This window comes from Macrotis lagotis, chromosome 4 (assembly GCF_037893015.1).
Source record: "Macrotis lagotis isolate mMagLag1 chromosome 4, bilby.v1.9.chrom.fasta, whole genome shotgun sequence".
NCBI lineage: Eukaryota > Metazoa > Chordata > Mammalia > Peramelemorphia > Peramelidae > Macrotis > Macrotis lagotis.
The window spans coordinates 223,988,150-224,010,527 of record NC_133661.1 but is presented as its reverse complement, the minus strand read 5'-3'; the positions used below and the strand labels follow the sequence as shown (position 1 = coordinate 224,010,527).

Below are 22,378 nucleotides of genomic sequence, written 5' to 3'. Positions count from 1 at the left end.
TTAAGTGACTTTGCTCCAGCTGAAAATTCTAGACTGGCCCTTTCATTTCTCTTTGCATGCTGTCCCTTGCTCTGGAGAAGATCTATTTATCATTCCAAGGACCTCTGTAGACTCTCCATTGGAAAAAGTATCACATTTTCATAGTATATCATAAAATCAAGAAATCAAAATGTAAAGGAAAAAACAAAAATTAAATCATAATTATGGTTGAAATGGCCATGTTACAAAAAGCTGTCTACTAATGAATGCCAATGTAAAATTAAACCTCAGCTTATCATAGGATCCAAGATGTGTTATTTGGAGGTGATTCATTGATTTTTTTTGTGATTATTTGGGGATGAGGTAGGGCTAGTTAATTAACAAATTAAATAGCAATATATATGCATTCTTCTACAGTATATGGACTTTTATTCACTTCTCATTTAGGAGTTATTTCTGCTTCTTAGTGTTTTTCCTCTCATTTATTAAAGTAGGAAAAATTCTGATTTCTTTCTATTTTTCTAAAGCAGTGAACTATAAAGAATGTTCTTTAAACAAGGCATATATAGATAGATGGTTAGAGAGAAGAGAGATATTTTTAAACATAGCTTCAACTTTCTTCTTAGACTGATATTTCCTTCAGAGGAGCAAATATGATAATGATTATGATTTGGTGGGTGATTTAGGAACTTGTTCAGATGTTTGTATCAGGGATAGAGAGAAAAAAATATTTTTTAAAACTCAATTGTAATATTTTATTCATTCCCAGTTCTGGAATGGCAGGTTTAGTAGATGTGCTGATTATCAATTAAGTAATTCTTATATTTACTGTACTAAAAACAGAAAACTCTGGAATCCCAATCTAACAATTGCTTCTCTCTGGGATAACAATGGCCTTGAAAGACCATACATAGTCTTCTTTGTTTAAAAATTCTCCCCGCCCCATGCATTTATTTTTAGGATTTTTGCAAGGCAAATGGAGTTAAGTGGCTTGCCCAAGGCCACACAGCTAGGTAATTATTGAGTGTCTGAGGCCAGATTTGAACTCAAATACTCCTGACTCCAGGGCTGGTGCTCTATCCACTGCACCACCTAGCTGCCCCACACCAAAGGCTTTTGTAAGTATTTTGTCACAGTGAAATATCCAGGGCACCCCAGAACTGGTTAGAATAGCTTCTTCACCTTAGGACTGATTTTTAGGGAACCTGAAAGCCAAGCCTGCTTAATAAAAAAAAATAAAAAAAAAAAAAAAAGCTAAGTTGACCAAAGAAGCAACTCACTCTCTGTGAACGTTAAAAACACAACAAGAAAGCCTCAAAGACATTACACAGGCTTTATCAATAGGATGCAAGAAGATACTCAACGAATTTTGGAGGTTAGAGTTTCAGGAAGGGATAGTGCCCTCTTTGATTCCACAGGCCCTTTCACGCTGTCTCTCAGAGAACGCACACTTTTCTGGCGATTCCTTGCAAAACGAGCCCTCTTGATCTTCCACAATGCTGCATCACTGAGGTTAGCAACATTGGTCCTTACAGCAGTGATCGCTTTGCAAATAGAATTAAAGAAGTTATCATTTTCCTGAGTCTGTACTACTGAACAAAAATCTTCACACACTGTAAATGTATATATATTGTGTGATTAATTGAAAAAATCTTTCATGTGAGATGTACATTTCTATAATGAGCTGGGGAGTGGGGTGATTCATGTCTGGTATATAATTTTCACCTTTAGGCCTTAGACCAAAACATCTAATTTTTTATTCAGTAAGGCAAATATAAGTATAAATGTATATACCAACAAAAAGGTGGGTGCATCCAAATGTGCATCATATTATTATTAATGTATATCATGCAGATAAATAATCTGTAAACACATAACAATGGGTTAATGGGATGAGGGCACATCTTATAAATCTGCTCATGCACATAACTAAAAGGTCAAAATTTGTATCTAAGCACAATGAATAAACAATACAAAGGATGCAGACATAAAATGAAATGATTTGGGGCCCTACAGGAGAGGACAAGAGTACCAGCAATGAGTTGGGATCATTTTAAAACTAGGGCACTAGGGTATCTTTACACCTTAGGAAGACAAAAAAAAAAAAAAAAAACTCAACATTTCCTCCATAACAAGAGGTGAAACTGCATGCAAGAGGACCTCTGCTCATCCTGACCTCTTCAAAGATATGAACTGCAGCATCCCTTTAAGATTTCATTTCTCTGCTATATACTTACTTGTTGGAAAAGGAAACTCTTTGTTGCAATCCAAATGCAGCTGAGCCTCCAGAGAAAGAGTCTCAAATCTATTAACAAAAAACTCCCAGCTCAATGCAGGTATATCTTGCTTTAGAAAATGTAGGAGTAAAAGCTTGCTAAGAATTGTGGGTCTATCCTTAACAACTGTATCAAACTGGAAGTCAAGGCATAAACATAGGCCCTGTTGGAGAATAAAAGAAAAAAATAACAGATATGAACATTTTGGGGTAATATGCAGGTGTAACAACATTTTAAGATTTACAGAACACTTTATTTGTACTATATATATGTATATATATATATATATGTATGTATATATATATATATATATATATATCATTTGTTCCTCATGAAGTAAGGTGCTATCTTATTATCCCTGTTTTACAGATAGGGACAGTGAAGTTCAGAGAAAAGAAGCAATTTATCAAAGATCACACAGCTAGCTCATCACTAGTATTCAAAACCAGGATTCCTGCCTCCCAAGCCTCATGTGTTTTCCACTACATTTGAATCACAGAACTAAGAAGGCTCTTATTATCATCTATCCCAAACAGGACTCAGGGAAGCAAAGTGATGTCCTTGAAGTCACATAGAAAGTCACTGGCAAGGCCAGGCTTCAAATCCAAAGCTCCCAAATCTCAAGTCCAATGCTTTATGCACAATCTCACCTCCAATGAAGGCATGAATCTTTTGACTAAGTAAAAATGAAATTTCAAATTGGAAAGATAGTTCCAAAATTTTATAAGGAAATAATTTAGTTAAGAACCTTGTCTTTTTGCTTAGTTTTGCTCTGATTCTGATAAAATATGAACTCTGTATGTGCTACAGAAGTTGCTAAGGAGAAACCCTTTTGCTTCTGAGTTGCTCTCTCTCTCAATAATATCTTCCTACAACAAATTATATTACATATGTGTGTGTGTTTGTGTGTCTGCTAGATTGTGAAAATCTTGTGCAAGGCATATATGATTAAGTTCTCATTTCCTAGGTATTGTACATTCAATTTCTGAATCAGAAATTTTAATAAAAATAAATTATTATAAATGTTATATCCTGATCAATAAATTAACTTATTTCTCAATCAGTGAAGTCTATTTCATTTTCTAGTCCTCAGTTTACTATAACAACAATAATGCTAATCAAAGTTCACATTTCTATAATGGTTTAAGGCTTACAAAGCACTATATATGTGTGTTATGTTATTTGTGAGGATCTTGTGAAATAGGTGCTGTTATTATCCTCACTTTGCAGTTGAAGAAACTGAAGCAGACAGAGGTTCAGTGACTTGACCAGGATCATAGAAGTTTCTTTCTAAGACTAGACTGAGGTCCAGGTCTTCGTGATCCCAACTCCAGTTATCTGAGCAATATATCTCCAAAGGGGGGTTTGAGTAATAATAATAATAATATCATAATTCTATAGTCCTTTAATATTTACAAAGAGCTTTCCTCACAACAGGCAAAGAAGCTGAGACTCAGAAAGGTTAAGCAACTTGCTATAGTCACCTAGTTAGTAAGGGACAGAGATGGGATTCAAACCCAGCTCCCTTATTTCCAAATCCTGTATCCTTTTCACTATTCCAAAGCTGCTTCAGTAACTAGTAAATGAACAATACTCCACTCATTTCCCTTATTTGGATCTTCCTTATAACTAATTCTAAATAATCTAAGTTTCATTAAGAAAAGAACTCACAATGATTCTTCCTTCTTGAAAAATAAAATAAATATGATCAGGGTTATATGAGGCCTTAAGCAGATACTTTCCCAGTGTTTAAGAGGTCATCCAAGTCCACTACTTAAAAGAATCAAGTAAGAAACAATAAAATTGTTTGGGAGTTGTTTTTGCTGTAGTGAGAGAGACTTGCAGGTAGGGAGCTGAGACAGAACTTTGAAATGAGCAATAATGATTATCTATTTCTAAGAAACTTGACTTCTTGACTAATTACAGAATTTCTCAAACCTGGGAGCAATATGGCAGATTTGGCACAATTCTGCCCTTTACAGTTTGATGGAGTTTTATGGATACAGTTTCAAAAAAGAAAACCCCAAACTCTCTAGGGATTGTGTAGGTAAACAAACTCTCCTGAATCATGCCTACTCCTCCTGGTTCCCATATGAACCTCATAGTCCAATGACAGATTGATTTCAGACTTATGACTTAGAACTTTAGATGAATATTTTCTTCACTATTATACATAAAGGAGCATTAAAATAATGTCAGTATTTTAAGTCAACATTTTCAACCCAGGCCAGAAGAAGAGATCAGTCTCAGTTACAAAGATACATTAAGATCTTACCAAAGGATGTCCAATCTTCCCTATACATATAGAATGTCTCTTATAGTCAAAGGACTCCAGCACCATGCATGAATGAAAATTTAGGCCCTTCTTGTTTTCCACCAAATCTTTTAGGAATCTCAATTTCATCTCATCAAAATTATTCACAATCCTTCTCCATAGTATTCCATTACCAGATCCATTAAGTAATCCTAATTCTGGTAGTTTCTATGTAGTCCTAAAAAAAAAATTGGAGGCCCCTCTCTCTCATAATTTCCATCTACATTATTAATGTTATGTTCTTTCTTCATTCCTCCAAATTATACAGTCTAATATTTCATGCTTTACAATTTCTTCTTTAAACTCAGGAATCCATAATTCAAAATTCTGGTTTTGTAAATGATATCTGTGTGTGTGTATGTGTGTGTGTGTGTGTGTATGTGTGTGTGTAGAGTGCTTTGCAAAGCACCTGATGTTTGTATGTGTGTCTGCTTAAAGATATTATAGCTATATCTAGCTAAAAGGTTAAATTATTTGCTCAGAATCACACATCAAGCAAGTGTTAGAAATAAGATTCAGCCTCAGAGAACCTTTATTCCAAATTTAGCACTCTTTTTTTTTTCCACTGCAATATTTAGATACCCTAAGTTGTTGAATCAGAATCACAGAATTAGATGGAACCTCAAAAACCATGAATTCCCATCCATCCCAATACTGAAATCTCTGTAACAGTGTGTCTAACTCAAACACAACAAATGGTGGTCACTTAAACATACATAAGGATCATTACAGGTATATATTAACTTAAAAAACATATATTATTAACATTACTGATGTTTTACTGTATTTATATTTATTTTGTTATATATTTCCCAAATAGATTTTGATCTGGTTCAAGGTCACATTCAGGACTGTAATGGTCTACATGTGGACGGAATGACAAAGACCCAAAAAGGACAAAGAGTTCTACTGAAAGGGTTTATATAGATTATACATCCTTCAGGTTGCTCTAATTTGTGTCCTAGTTCTCCGCTCATATGACACTTTAAAGTTTGTCAAGCACTTTTACATATTCTCTACACATGCTAGATCTACTCTGATAATCACAATTTCTATGTGAAGTGAGTTCTACATTTTCATTTTACAGAGAGTTGTCCAAGGTAAAATAGACTAGATGCACCTTGCTTACTAGTTCATATCATCTCCCAAAAGGAACCTGTCTCTCTAATTTTCACTCATTGCTCTCAATCTGTTTGTTCTCTGGGGAAAGCAAGAGAAGTCAAATTCTGTTCCACTTTACCACTCTGACTACTTGGAAAATAAGCTACCATAACTTCCTAAGTCTTCTCTTCTCCAGTATAAAACAACCCTCATTCAGCATGGTCTCCAGTTACTTCATCATCCCAGTCAACCTCCTCTGGGAAACTTATAGATTATCAATATCAACACAAAAATATAGCACCAGAACTGAACACAAAATTCCATATGGGGTCATTTCAGGTCTAAAACAGTGTGGTTATTACCTCTCATGTTCTGATGTAGCCTAACATTTAAACACATTTGAGCTACCAGGTAGCACTATGAATTTCATATACATCAGTCTTCCCACATTTTATAATTATGATAGTGATTTTTTAGCCCAGATACAGAACTTTACATTTATCTCTATTAAATACCATCTAGTTATCTCTGAATTATTATTTAGCTTCTCTAGATCTTTCATTTGCCTTGTTACCTATTCTTCATAGCTTCAACATGTCTGATAAATTGATCAGTATAACATCTATGTTCACTAATTTTTTAACTTGAATAGCACAGTGCCAAGAACAAATCCTCAGAACACTTCATTAGAGAACTCTTGCCAAACTGATACTGATCTGTCACTGTTTACTTTGGGTCTCTAATTTCATTGCTCATTTAACCATTCTATTATCTAGTCCACATATTTCCATTTTGTCCAAAAAGATAGCCTGACAGACTTCATCAAATGCTTCTCCAAAATCTAGATAAACTATGCCTATAGGTCTCCTCTGAACAATCAATATTGTAATGTTAACAAGAAAAGGAAAGAACCTTAGTTATTTATATGAGGATACTGACTGGTTCATAAAGAAACCATCTTAATGATCACTGCTTTTTAAAGATCCACAAACTATCAGTGGAGAATTTTCTAGGACTTGAGGTTATACTTACTAGATTATAATTTGCAGTTTCCATTTCCTTTCTTTTGAAAATCATCTAGTGGTAAGGGTAGTGGAAAAACCACTGGCAAGTAATCCAGCAGTCTGGATCCTAATTCTGCCTCTGCTAGCTGTACAACTTTAGACAAATCATTATCTTTTCAAGTCCTGATTCCATCTTCTAAAATGAAAGGACTAGATTCCTAGATCACTTGCAGTTCTAATATTATGCCTTCCCAATGATGGAATACAAAATAATTTCTCCAAATTTTTTTTATTTCTTTCATATGAGGAAAAACTTTTATAAACCTTCAAGTGCTATTTAACTGTGAGCTATGAATGTAAGTTGTTTTGCTAAGTAAAAATTATTAAGCATTTCCTTAGCACTCACTATCTAATAACAAGAGCAATCAACATAGAAACAGGGAAAACCTGTTTAGGATGAAAGGACAGCTAATAGGTATAATGATAGAATCTAGATCCAAATAGTGCATAATGTACTAATACTCTGGGTTAACTCTAGGATGAAATGCAATAGGTAGATAAATGTGAATTCTTTCCATGGTATTAAAAATAAGTTGCAAATAGTAAGATAGAGGAGGCATAGCTGCACATCCATTTATCTGAAAAGGATCTGGGGTTTTTTATAGACTACATGCTCAATATAAGTGAATAGAATGACATGTCAGCTAAGAAAGCTAATGTGATCTTGCGTTACATCAAGAAAGGTATAGTTTCCAAAATTCTGACCTGGCCAGATCTAAAACATGATCAGTTCTGTGTGTCAAATTATAGAAGGAAAATTGATAAGCTAGAAAATATCCAGAGAAGAATATCTAGGATGATGAAGTGCCTGGAGAAATTAATAGATAAGGCAGATTTGAGGAACTTAGGATGTTAAGCCCAGAGAAGAGAAGACATAGGGAGCACATGATAGCAGTCTTCAAGTATTTCAAAGGTTATCAGGTGGACAAGGAATTAGACTTAGCCTACTTGACTTCAGACAATAGAACTCAAAGAAATTGGTGCTAAGTGGAGAAAAGAAAAACATAGACTCTATGGAAGGAAAGAAAATTCCAAACAATTAAAGCTATCTGAAAATGGAATGGACAGTCTTGTTAGTGTACTATCCCATAGGAGGTAGTGAAGCAAAGCCTGGAAGACCATTCATTAGTAATGTTGGAGAAGATATTCTTGTTCAGCATAGGTTGTATTTGAAGGCCTCTGGGGTTTTGTCCAACTCTGAAATTCTCTGATTCTGTGAAAATCTGTCCCACATGATCAAGAGTGGAGAATCCATGTGCCGATTAAGGTACCTGTAAAGCTGGCCTCTTTATGGTATCAAGCAAGAGCCCTGCTCTTGTAGCCACCGCAGGGTTGACATCCTCTACAGCTGTCAGAAAGCAGCAGAAGGCATGCGCCAAAGAGTACTTCAGCAGATGGTTTTTAGTCACTGAATGAATGTCCAGAAACCGGCACAGGACTGCCACTTTCTCCACTGCAATGTAAGGGGAACAGGACAAAGAGAATGTTGGCATTGATTCACACAGGACGAGTACTGCACACAGAGACCAGAAATAACCCAAGTAACCCCCAAACACTGGCTTTAAACATCAAAAAAAGTGCATCTGCCTTTTCTACTTTTCTAACTCAGCTATGGAATAAGAGATTGCATAGCAATCTCTTTATTCCTAAGAATTTCTGTTTTTTTAATTACATTTTTATTCTTCAGCTTAATTTATATGACACAGATTCACAAAGCAGTCAACATTTTTTTCATTATTCTTCCCTTCCCCCTCAGGCCTCATATAACACTTCTCTGATAACTGTGGTATAACAGAAAGAGCACTAGCCTAGGAATTAAGATAATTAGTTTTGAGTTCTTCCTTGATCTTATACTTACTAGCTGTGAAATGGATATTATGCACATTCTAGCTACCTTGCAGGGTCGATGTGAGGAAAGCACTTTGTAAACCTTTAAGTAATATATAAATGTGAATTATGGTTAGCTACATAATTGGTTTATATTATTTATGTATTGCCAAATCTCTCTAAACTATAAGCTTCAGGAGAACAGAAAACATGCCTTAACAAAATGTTTCTCCAAGAACCAAGCACAATGCTGAGCAGTATGCCCTAAATACTTGTTAAACTGAACTGAAATAGGATGAGTTTAAAGGCAGGAGTGTCTACTCCTGTCTTTTTTTTTTGTTGTTTCCTGGACTTTAAGATATTTAAAATATTTTCCTACCAGCATATACCCAAAACTATTACATTTGAGGGGGAAAAATATCTAAGAATTCAACAACAAACTTCATACTAATTTGTTTAGTTGCTTGTTATGCAAAAGCACCCCCTGCAAGGCACTCCCAATCTAATAGAGTCTAGAGATTGAGGGAAGACCAATTCAGAAAAACCAAAACACAAGGGAGAGTGTGGCAGGAGCATAGGTCTCAGGAAGCTCAAGGAGGAAACAATTTCCTCCCCTATGGGGTCTGTAAAAGTCAAAGGCAAGATGAAAGGGGAAGGGTCAAGGATGCTCAATGGAGGAGGTGGCACTTAATTTGGGCATTGAAGGGAATAAGAAACAGGAACACCCTGAAATGGTACAAGGAGAGTAACAAGGGATCTATCCAAGACATGGGATAACACATGAGCAAATTTTGCTCAGAATAAAATCTGAACCCACAATAGACAAGTCAGCAGACCTTTCCAACCTTGCTGCATGTTAATCTTCCTGTCCACTATATTCTAGCCAAACTGGCCTCCTACTATACCTCATATTTAATAGTATTTTCAAATGTATGCCTTTCAACAGCCTGTCCCCTCTCTGGAATTCATCTTTCCTCCTCTCTGCTCCTAGAAACCCCAGCTTCCTTTAAGTCTCAGTTCAAGAGTCCCCATCTAGAGAAAAACTTTCCTGATTTCCAAAATTATTCTTTTCTCTTCCTACCAAAATACTGTGTTTACTTTTTATATATTTTTATAAACTATTTGTATGAGTGTGTGTTGTTCCCCACCTAGTAAAATATATGTTCCTTGGAAATTGAAACTATTATTTTTGTCATTATGGCTTCAGTACCTGGCAGACAGAAAATAATAACAAATTCTTGTTGATAGGCTAATTGATTCTATAGGAATTATGTAGACCTCAATGTAGAATGGAATTAATAATAGTCCTAATCTTTTAAGATTGTAGTGGAGAATAGTTCTTCATAAACCTTAAAAAGTTACAGAAATATGGGCTTATTGCCCTATTAGTTAACAACCCACATTTCTATGCTACTTAATGGTTACAGTAAACTTTTACATATATCTCATTTGATCCCCTTTAAAATTTGAAAAATTGATTCTTCTCAAATTTATTTCCCTTTCTGGAATGCCCTCTTTCCTTCCTCCAGGTCCACTTAACTACCTCCCATCTTTTAAGAATCAGTTGAAATCCTGCTTCAACTGGGAACCTTTCCTGATTATACCAATTACAATCCTCTCTCCTTTCTCTTAACTCCCATAGCAATTTCTTTATGCACAATTTATTAGGTATAGTTTTGTATTCCCTGTTATTATTTACAAATATTCAATTATTTTATTCTTACTTAAATTTCTTACTTACACTTGCTCATAGACTCAAAGTGAGAATCAAATGAGTTAATATAGAAAAAATGTAATCGTGTCAAGTATATTGATAGATGTCTTTCAGATAATGGATTTCCCTCTTATTTATCTATATAACCCACAGTACCTTTAATAGCTTTTTTTTTGGTTTGTGCAAGGCAATGGGGTTAAGTGACTTGCCTAGCATCACACAGTTAAGTAAATATTAAGTGTCTGAGGTCAAATTTGAACTCAGGTTCTCCTGACCATGTACCGGTGCTCTATCCACTGCACCACCTAGCTAACCCATTTTGAATAGTTCTTTAAAAAATTTGTAAATATTAAATGAAATATTGCTAAGGACCCACTAAACCTGAAGGCAGAAGACATGAATTTAATACCTGATCCTGCTATCTACTCTTTGTATGACCTTGGTCCACTCCATCTCTATAGTTCTCAGTCTCCGCTTCTGGAAAACAGTGGTCATACCATAAAAGTATGAGTTATAAAGATCAAATGAGAAAATGTATGTAAAGTTCCTTTTTCTACCCTTTATTTTTGCCATTATCACATTCTATCTTATATCATAATTAATTGTTTTTGTCCTGTGTTTTATTCCAACCAATAAGATTGCTTTTCTATAAGATTGTTTTTCCAATAAGATTGCTTATTGTCTATAATTCCCTATAATATGTTCATTGAGGGCAGAGATTGTCATCTTTTATATCTGTATTTAGAGTATCAAGAAAGAGTTCTGGGAGTGGCTAGGTGGTGCAGTGGATAGAGCACTGGACTTGGAGTCAGGAGTACCTGAGTTCAAATCCGGCCTCAGACACTTAATAATTCCCTAGCTGTGTGGCCTTGGGCAAGCCACTTAACCCCATTGCCTTGCAAAAACTAAAAAAAAAAAAAAAAAAAAAAAAAAAAAAAAGTTCTGACATAGATCTTTGATAAATGTTTGTCGAATTTCGATGAAGTAAATTGAATCAAATTAAATCAAACTGAATTGATGGCCACAGAAAACCTGGCACTAAGTGCCTCACGATAGAATAATGTAGAGAGAAAATAGAAGTTTCACCTGCTATCAGTCAATAGAGCAACCAGATAAATCAGTAAACAGATGAAGATTCTTTGAAAATGAGGGAGAACAAGAATAAATATAATGATTAGATCCTAATAAACTGTCTCATTTCTTGAATTGATGCAGCAGCTAACTCACTTGTTCTTTCTGATGTCCTCTGCCCCCAGGATAAACCTCAAGTTAGTAGAAAAGTACCTGCTTCAAACCTCATTTTCCAGTCTTTGCTATTGAAGTTGCCATTTATAATTGTCCAGAAGATATCAGCACCATGAGGAAGTGACAAAGCATGAAGAAGGAGAGGAACTGCCAGTGAAGACAGCTGGGAGAATTCTGATTTGATGACTCTCCAAAGGCTAGGAGATGAAAGGAAAACAAACTCTGGTTACCAAAACTTTTCTTATAGCTAACATGTATACAGTGCTTTGATATTTGCAAAGCACTTCACATATATCAGTCCATTTGATCCTCACAGCAAACTTGTAGGTAACATTTTGTATGTACTTTCCCTTTATATTTCCCTTGCTTGTATCGTAATCATCCATGCTTTCCTCCCAACTCTACAATTAGATTTTAAACTTCTTGAAAATTGGTTCTTTTCTCTCCCCTTGGGCTTTGTATATAATAGGTGCTTAGAAAATGTTAAGTGAATGAATGAATACAAAACTTCAAAAAACTGTGGCATTTATAATAAACATGGCTTGTGGTTGGCAAGGATTTTTTGTTTGTTTTTGCAAGACAATGGGGTTAAGTGAAATCCCCAAGTTCACACAGCTAGGCAATTATTAAGTGTTTGAGGCTGGATTTGAACTCAGGTCCTCCTGACTCCAGGGCCAGTGCCCTATCCACTGTGCCACCTAGCTGCTCCTGGTAAGGATTTTTTAATGTTACACTCATGTTTCCAGCCCTCTCTTCCACTTCTCTCTTTATGATCACCATGTTCCAATCAATCTGGACATGTCAGCATTCCTAAATACATCCTTAGTCTTCCTACTTTTCTAACTTTGCTCATGTTTTCTCCAGGTACCCAAAATACTCTTCTCACACATTCTATCTGCTAACTTTCTACTCAACCCTCAAAGCTCAGCTGAAATGCCACTTCCCCCAAGAAACCTTCTCTTATCCCTGCATGGTCTTTCTGTTATTTCTTGTAGCCCTCTGTTTTAAACAGAAGAAGCATACTGTAGAGAATGTAGAAATGGCCTATAAGTGATCTTCCCTAAGTGATAATAATCTCTATTCTCTTCTCTCTCCAGATTAATCTTCATTCTAGTAAAAATTTCACATTCCCATTTCATATTTTATACTCCAATAAAATTTTACTACTACACCCATTGGCAACAGTAGGCAGAACACTAGATTTAAGAAGAGTTAGGATCAAATTCTAGCTCTACCTATCTGATCTTGGAAAAATTAGGTAATCCCCCATCTCTAAAGTGTTTTAAAATTTCCATCTAGTTCTAAATCATATGCGAACTATAAGACTTCCCACACTTTTTGACAACCATGTGTTTGTACATATTATTCCTGTGGCATTTTATAGTTCCAACATATGAAAAGTGAATGACCATTTCTTGAAAATATTGTGGAAGACATTCATAGATTATATTAATAAATTTAATGTGAATTTGGAGTAAAAATAGGGATAGTCTTATTAGACTCAACATATATTTGCATGAGTAAGGAAAAATTCCTTTACAATACTTTTCACTGAGAAATACTCAAATCTTTGTGGAAAGAAAGCAATGCATAGTCTTGAAATCTCTATATATAATTTTTCCTATGAACTATTTTCTGCTAGAAGATTAATTTCATGGGGTAACTTGTTCATTTGTTCACTGATCCAAAATCATAACAATTAAGTGTTGGTTTTGGTTGGACTGGATTCTATAATCTGAACAAATATGACCTCAAAGACTTTTTTTCAACTCTTAGATTCTGTGATTCAAATACTATCTCTCTATGAAGCCTTTTCTGACTCCCTTCAATCTTAAGATCCTATTATTCTCTTAAAAGTGTTACAAGATTTGCAAATTGGAAGGGACTTTGTCAGCCAAGTCCACAATCCTTCCATGAAAAGGATTCCTTCATCTAAATACATATTCTTCTTATATCATTATAACATTCTAATCTGTAATGTCTTTTATCTTGTGCATGCCTTACAACTACTATTATACTGTAAACTCTTTGAGAAGGTCTGTGTTTTATTGTTTTCTCTATTTCAGCACCTAGTACAATGTATAACATAAAAGTCATAGATTAAGAGCTAGAAGTGACTTCAGAAGTCATCAAGTCCAATTCCCTAATTTTACAATGAAAAAATAGAAGTCCAGAGAGCTGAAGTAGTAAGTGGAAGAACTAGGGTTTAATTCTTGCCCCTCTGACTCAGTACTCATTGGAGACATTTAATAAATGTTTTCTGAATTAATTTATTGAAAACAACAACATTGCATTATAGACAGAAAACTGGGTTATAGTTTATGAAGGCAGTCACTACCATTCCAACATTCTAATAATAATGTTTATAAATTGCTATAAAGTTGACACAAACCATGTAAAATCAGCAGTGAAAACATATTATCCCCATTTTATAAAAGAGGAAACTGACTCAGAAGGTTAAATATCTTGCCCAGGATGACAGATCTAGTGTGTGTCTGAATAGACACTTTTTATACTGTTAACTTCTATTGATCTACCTTTACTGAAGTATCACATTGTGCCTCCTGACACCTACATTACTTCTCCCACCAGCCCAGTTCATAGGACCAGAGGCATATTCTTTTTTTTATTTTTATTAAGGCACTTGGATTAAGTGACTTGCTCAAGGTCACACAGCTAGGCAATTATTAAGTGTCTGAGGCCACATTTGAACTCAGGTCTTCCTGACTCCAGAGCTGGTACTATATCCACTGCACCACCTAGCTGACCTCAAAGGCATATTCTTTACTCCCCAATGCCACTTCCAAGCCACTGGAAACCACAAAAACTAAACTTCTCTGTTTGGAGATCCACTAACTTTTTATACAACCCCTTCCCTATTCATATTGCATTAGAAACTAACCAAAAACTGAACATCCTATCTACAGAAAAGTTCAGTGCAGTTCTATAACTAAAGGCCAAACAATCCAATTGTGCCACTTGACTCTTTCCCTCAAAAGTCACTATCTATCTATCTAGGTGTATGGGTGTATATATGTGTGTGTGTTTGTGTGTGTGTATATGTATGTATGTGTATATGTGTGTTTATATAGGTATAAAGATATAAACAAATATGATAGGTATGATATATATCAGGTTCTTATATGTGTATATGTTATAAATGTATGTTATATATATAAATACACACACACACACACACACACATATATCAGTCATGGACATATAGTCATAAATATTCACCTATTTGCATGCTGTCTGGCATAGCACCTGGCATTAAGTAAGAATTCATTAAATGTTTGTCATTTAATTGATCTTCAAGGACAATTTGCTTTCAGCTCTTTTATACTACATATACTATATTGCATTATAATTATTTGTGACCCTATCTTTTCTTTTTTTTTTTTAGATTTTTCAATGCAATGGGGTTAAGTGGCTTGCCCAAGGCCACACAGCTAGGTTATTATTAAGTGTCTGAGGTCGGATTTGAACCCAGGTACTCCCGACTCCAAGGCCATGCTCTATCCACTGCACCACCTACCTGCCCCGACCCTATCTTTTCTACTAGACTGAAGTTTTTGAAAGCAGGGATGTGATCTAGTGAAAAGAACACTGGATTTCAGATCAGGAGACCCAGATTCCTGTCGTGGCTCAGATAGGTAATTCCAAGGAAGGCACTTGACCTCTGAGTGTCAGTTTTTTCATCTCTGAAATATGGATAATAATACTTGTAATACTTCACAGGTTTTTCTGAGAAAAGCATTTTTAAAGCTTCTAAATGTGAACCATTATTATTCATCTCATCTTATATCTTCCACAGCACCTAAACTAAAGTACTATACATAGAGCTTCAAGATGGTTCAAGTGGATAGAATACTGCACTAGGCTTTAGGAAATATTGAGTTGAAATTCTATCTCAGATTCTTACTAACTGTGTAATCCTGGACAAGTCACTCAATCTTTCCTAGACTCAGTTTCCTCATCTGTAAAATACAGATAATAATAGAAGCTACCTCAAAGGGCTGTTATGAGAACCAAATTGAATAATAAATGTGAAGCCCTTTGCAAGCCTTAAAGTACTATATAAATACTAATTATTATTATCATTATTATTATCATATGAGATTTTTCTATAAACATACTTTTCCAGTGACCTTTTTTGGTCAATAGGAGTGCTCAGCGACTTCAGAAAAGAATGAGTAATTCTCTTTTTTCTGACAAAAAATTCTCTGGCAAAATGTATACTGATATTTTTATCAAGTTTTTCAATAGTAGATATTTGACTCTTTTTTCCCAACCTTATTTTTTTCCATTGGTCCACTAAAGATAATACTTCCTCTGCCTTATATTGCAGGGAGATGGTGAAGATTATTTCGAGTTCCTTAGAAAGAAAGGTGCTGGGACAGCTAGGTGGTGCAGTGGATAGAGCACTGGCCCTGGAGTCGGGAGTACCTGGGTTCAAATGTGAACTCAGACACTTAATAATACCTAGCTGTGTGACCTTGGGCAAGTCACTTAACCTCACTGCCTTGCAAAAAACAACAAAAAAGAAAGGTGCTAGTATACTGAGATTACTATTATTACCATCATCATCAACATTATTATTAACATCATCACAATGCCTTGACACTAAAAAAATAAAAATTGTTGTTTGGACATGTCTGGCTCTTTGTGATCCCATCCAGTGTTTTCTTGGTGAAGATACTGGAGTGGTTTAACATCTCCTTTTCCAGCTCATTTTACAGAAGAGGAAACTGAGGCAGAGTTAAGTGACTTGCTCAAGGTCACACAGCTAGGAAGTATTTGAAGCTGTATTTGAACTCAGGTCTTCCTGACTCCAGGTTCAGTACTCTATTCATTGCACCACCTTGCTGACCCCCAAAAATAAAAATACAAACTAAAGTACTTCCTATCTCTCTGCCTTTGTTTATACTGTTTCCCCTTTTTAGATTGCCTTCCCTTCCATCTCCATCTACTGAAATACTATATACACCCCTCATGGTCCAGCTCAAATTTCCCCTGTTCTGAAAAGGTTCCCCTAGTCCCTGATGAGTTTTGTTCACTGGAATAGGTTTTAATTTCATACAAGAGAAAAGCTACGTGCTTTGTGTCCATCAGAAAATAACACTTATTGTCAGTGGTTTAAGTTTGCAAAAAAAAAAAGTAATATGACAAAAATCACATGTACTCATAAAATTTTAGAGCTGGAACAGACCTTAGGGATCTTTTAGTTCAGCCCTCTCATTTTACAGATGAGGAAACTGAGGCCCACATCATAGGGAGTAAGTAGTAGAGTGAAGCTTCAAACCCAGGTCCTCTGACTCCAATTCCAATGTCTTCCCACTGCACCACACCACCTCTAAGCCTTGTCCACCATGGAGTCTCAAGCAGCAGAAGGGAGCTGTCAAAGGCAGAGAGACAGAGAGGGCACCAGCATACAGGCAATGATCACGCGGGCCACACAGCTGAAGTGCCGTCTCACCAGCCACTAGCCCAGCTGGGAGCCATTAGCTGTTAAAGCCCACATCCAGGATGGCTCTGACACTTGTGGTCTATTGTTAGTAGCTTATCTCACCCTGACTGAGCTATCATGCTGCAATGTGAGATACTATGTGAGTATACAAGTAGAAAACTAAAGGAAGACATGACCTTGAGAATTCACATTCTACAATGAAGAAAAATCCTACCCATGTGCCTCAAAAATAAGTTCATGGACTTCCATATATACATATATATATATATATATAAAAGAGTGGCCCAGGATGGAATAGCCTTTTATTTGTATGTTCTGAGAGCAAGGAACACTATGATACACTAATACAGAATCACAAGCATTGTAAGGGAGCAGAGAGGACTATCTAATTCAATCACTGCCCTCTACAGCATGACCAGTAAGTGATCATCCAACCCCTGCTTTAAAGACCAGCCAGCACAAGAAGTCTGCTTCATTCCCCCTTCAGATAGAACTAGTTGTTGGCAAATGTTTCCTTTTCTAAAACTTCCACACATTGCTTTTAGTTCCACTTTGGGGGATCAAATAGCATAAGTAGAATACCTCTTCCATTTGACAGTCCTTCAAATATTTGGTCAGCTATCACAAAAATAAAAAGTTTCTTCTCTCTAGGTTACATATTCTCAATTCACTCAACTTATTGTTATAATCTAATTACTCTCTCCTGGACACTCTCCAGCTAAAAAAAATATATTGTCCAAAATTCATAAAACTCTTAATTAGACCTGAAAGGGATCCCAGAGGCCAATGAATCCAATCTCTTCATTTGATGAGGAAACTGAGGCTTGGCAAAATTAAGTGACTAGTCTTGGATCACACAAATAAGTACCTAATCCAGGCTGGATTTGAAAAGGTTTTTCTGACTCCATGTCTAAAATTCTATTCAGTGCAATACATAATTCGCCAGGGGTTGTCTAACCAAGGCAAAATCCAACAAAAATACAATTTCCTTTGTTCTTGGTATAATACCTCTCTTAATACTGTTCAGGTTTGCATTGATTTCTTTTGGTTACTATAGCACAATGTAGATTCATATTGAGCTTATGATCTATTCAAACCACAAGAACTTTTTCAGATTAATTATTAGCTACCTCTTCCCCATTTTATTCTAGTGAATTTGACTTTTGAATATATTTAAGATTTTACATTTATTCATATTAAATTTCAAACTAACTCAAATTTAAATTAAATCAGCCCAACATTCATATCTGTTGAGACAATTTTCTATCTAGGGTCTGTTATCTAATATTAACCTTTTCTCCTAGTTTTTGTGTTCTCTTCAAGTTTTATAAGCATGCTATCCATGTCATTATCCATATCATTGATAAAAATGTTGAATAATCAGTTCACTAGAGATCAGTTTCCAAGTTAATGGTAAACTATTGATGATTATTCTTTTTGCCTATAGTTGGTTTCTTACAGATCATCTAATCCATATTTCTTTGTCCTGTCCATAAGAATAAAACTCACTGGATTACAGTTTTCAAATCCTATTTTCTTTCATTTTTGAAAAACTGATACAATATTTGCCTTCCTATACACCTAACTGTACAATTTCATTTAATGTATTTGTTTTCAACTAGTTGGGCTTCTGGGTAACTAGTAAAAATAAATATATTAGTAAGGTCTTGCAAATAATAGTTTTTGAGTAGATGCAAATCCAAAGAGTACTTTGAATATAACATGATTATTTCTGAGAGTACCCTATGTGAGTGGTGATGGGAAACCTGCTATGAGAAGCTATATAGCTAAAAACAATCAAAAATTTGTTTTTGTTATCCTCAGCATCCTTGACTAATTATGAACTTTTTAATGCCTGACATTAGACTATAATATGCTTTTATATTCAATTTTTAAATAACCTGCTCTTACTTCTATCTTCTACATAAAATATAAAAATTGCTCAATTAATTCCCTAAACATTAATATTGTACTCTTTAGAAAATCTCCCTTTTGCATTCTCAATGAAATTATTTCTTTTCATATCTTCAGATTTTCATTCTAAATATTTTTCCAAGCCTTCTGTAGAATTGTAAAATCTATTATATCCTACCAGTTCTCTGAACTCTTTAAAATATTTACTCCTGGAATCTAGGATATATGTTCTATATTAAGCTTGACTTTCTCTCCTTTATCACAAATTCTCAACTTGCCACCAGAGGTCCCATCATTTCCATTTCGGCTTCCAGTTTCTCCTTACTGATCAGAATCAGGCCAGAATAGCAATCCCCCTTGCTGGTTACTCTACCTTTTTTTTTGAATAAAATTGTTATTAAAAGTAGTCCCAAAACTATTAATTGCTCTACTTTGGGCTAAGAGACAGAGAGTCCAAGCAAATATCTGTATAATTGAATTATCTTATCACTGTTATGTCTCTAATACCAAACTTATATCTCCTTCCCCCCATTCTCTTCATCTATTTCCCTTTTCTGTTCAGGTAGCTGTACTATAGACCACCTCAATATCCTTCTGGTTTCTTCACCTAAATGCTGTCCAACAATGCTTCCACACTCTCATGCCAGATTTCTTCACAGATTAATATTCTTATGGTCTTAAAAAGTACTACTCTCTATCTAGTCTATTATTTGAATAAAGTGTATCCTCCCAAAGTCATATTACTATCATGTATTTAATCTCAGCAAGTTGCATTCATATCTACTTATAAGGACAAATTTGCCTCCTCTCTAGTTCATCATACTTGTTATACATTTATGTAAACATATCTAAAACTATGTGTTTTCATTCTAGCTCTTTTCTTGACATTTTCCCACCTCCTATTTCCATTCTTCCTGTTACATTGTAGCTACTCCCCATAGTATCTAAATTGTTAAAATACATAGGTAATTTTCTTCTTCTTCATCCCCTTCCAGTCAAAAGTCCTTTGTCTGATCTACAAAATTTCAAACAAATGCACTCTAATTGTCTTCTCTAAGTTAATCTAACTCCAGCAAGGAACCTGTTATTCCTATGTTTGGAGTCACTGTCCAGAAATCTTAAGCAAAATATTTGTGCATTGGCAAACAGCAAGAAAAAAATTCAAGAGTTGAAGCTAAACAGATCCAAAATAGATGACCCCTGAAAGATACTATATTTTACAGGATCATAGAATTTTAAAGCAAGAAGGTATCTTAGAACTCATCTACAATTCATTCTATAAATTTCTTACATAAGGAAAATAAAGTTCATGGAGATAAAGTGATTTGTCTAAAATCATACAATCATAATAATTCATATTTATTTCAACCATATATATTTCAACTCTAATAGGAAATTAGTATAAGCATTACCAAATTCATGTTACAAAGAAAAAAAAATGAAGGTTCAGAGAAGTTTCATGACTTTCTCATGATTGATCACTAAAAAATATCACAGCCAGTATTCAAACCCAAGTGTCCTGATTCAAAGTCTAATGTCATTTTCCACCAAATCACACTGTCTTCTGAAATTATTTTGTATCTGTTCTGTATATGTTTATATTTACTTTTTATGTACATATGATTTTCCTCGAGTAGAATGTCAATTCCTTGAGAGGAAAGTTTATTTGGTTATTTTGTCTTTGTAGCCTCAGCATGTTCTTAATATATATATATATATATATATATATATATATATATATATACACTTAATAAATAATTTAATTATATTTATTTATCTATTTCTATGGAATCTACTTAATTTGCATTAGTATTCCTTCCCTTGCCCCTAAGCATTATTGTCAAGAAGAAAAATAAGGAAGAATATAGTTGTCAATAATGCTCCCTTGTTTGAGAAATAAGGATCAAATGAGTCACATTTAATTAAGCCATATTAAAAACTTACTTTAGGGTCAAAATCTAAAATGAAAAGATTTCAAATAATTCTCAGATGGAAGACATACCTTGCAATTAGCATATGATCCTGAATGTAGGCTAAAAACTGTGGGTAATCCTTCCTTGCAATGTACAAACACTCTCCATGAAGACAAAGAATCTTCAGGCAGTTGAGCATATTAAAAAGAATGTCAGGCTCTTCAAACTTTGCCATTTCCTGTGCAAATAATCATATGTTCACTACTTTACTCAGATACTGCAATTTATGATAAACATAGGAATATATTCCAACATTATAAAAAGCATACCTGGAAAATGGTATATATTAGCCTTAGTGTTACTGGAAGTTGCTGGTAACAAAATTTTCTTTCAGTATCATTCTTTATTGCTGTCAAGAAATAATTACACAAGGGATTAATGTAATTCCTCTTTGAACTCAGCAGAAGATGATCAAGTAAATATGATATTTATTAAACTGATATTCCACAAGTATTAAACTATTTAAAATGAGACATCAATCTGGAGATCATCTAGTCTAATCTCTTCATTTTTTTAATGAGGAAGAAAGAAGTAACCTGATTTATTAAGTGTCTACTGTGTACAAGATTGAAATGTAAAATTAAAAAGACAATGTTTCTGCCCTCAAAAAGCTTAGCAACTTGTAGGAAGGGTTAAATGTACACAAAAATTCAATAAAAGTAAAATATGGTAAGAGTAGAAAAAGAGGACAAAGTACTAGGACATAAAATACAGAATTCTTGTACCTATCTTTCTGGGGGAATTAGAAGAGAATTGGTATTAAAACATAAATATATTAGATTCTATCTATTTAAAAGAAATTTATAAAAATAAGGGCAGAGAATATAAACTGCTCAGAGGTACTTTGTATCTGAAATCCTACCTTCTTGAAGTATATCCTAAATCTTTTTTTCCCAAGAAGATGCTCTAGTGACAAAACCACTGAATTCAGAAGACTTAGTTCAAACCCCAGGTCTGCTACTCACTAGATACAAGCATATCCAAAACATGTATATATCTTGGATATAGTAGAGAAGTGGCATCAGCAACTGAGAAAATCAAATTTTTCTAGAGTCCATTGTGTGCATTTCTCCCTAATGAACTCCACCTCTCCTTGTCCCGACCAGATTATATGCTCCTTCAGAGCAAGATTTATGTTACACCATTAACTCAAGCATAGTAGGTTCTCTATATTTTGTTCAATGACTCACAGGAAAAGTCAAAGAAGCAATGACAGCTACTGCACCATGAATAAGAATCATCAGGGGTAGAGGTTGTGAAAAAAAATGTAAGGCAGAATTAGGTTGTTTCATAAAAGCAAATGTTTAGATAAGTGGAATTAATAATAATTAATAATAATAATAATTAAATATGAATTAGAATATCAGCCATGTACTTAGTTCATTTTGCTTTTAATCTTTGTTCTACCCAATTTGTTTTTAGGTCCTGAACCCCAGGTTAAGGTTAGAGATTAAGATCCCTAGTCAACCAGGTACTACTGTCTGGATAAAAGCTATTCACA

General features: G+C 34.6%; 1 protein-coding gene across 17 annotated transcripts in view; it reads right to left on the bottom strand.

Annotated features, from left to right (window-relative positions):
* Nucleotides 1–22,378, bottom strand: part of UNC79 (unc-79 homolog, NALCN channel complex subunit) — a 364,853-nt gene that overhangs the window by 117,414 nt on the left and 225,061 nt on the right. For all 17 annotated transcript variants that reach the window (XM_074235468.1, XM_074235454.1, XM_074235458.1 and 14 more), the window contains exons 21-26: nucleotides 21,147–21,226; nucleotides 20,907–21,055; nucleotides 11,560–11,717; nucleotides 8,006–8,187; nucleotides 2,217–2,418; nucleotides 1,344–1,523 (exon numbers count right to left, since the gene is read on the bottom strand). In XM_074235468.1, coding sequence (XP_074091569.1) covers nucleotides 1,344–1,523; nucleotides 2,217–2,418; nucleotides 8,006–8,187; nucleotides 11,560–11,717; nucleotides 20,907–21,055; nucleotides 21,147–21,226 — 951 coding nt within the window. The remainder of the gene's footprint in view (nucleotides 1–1,343; nucleotides 1,524–2,216; nucleotides 2,419–8,005; nucleotides 8,188–11,559; nucleotides 11,718–20,906; nucleotides 21,056–21,146; nucleotides 21,227–22,378) is intronic.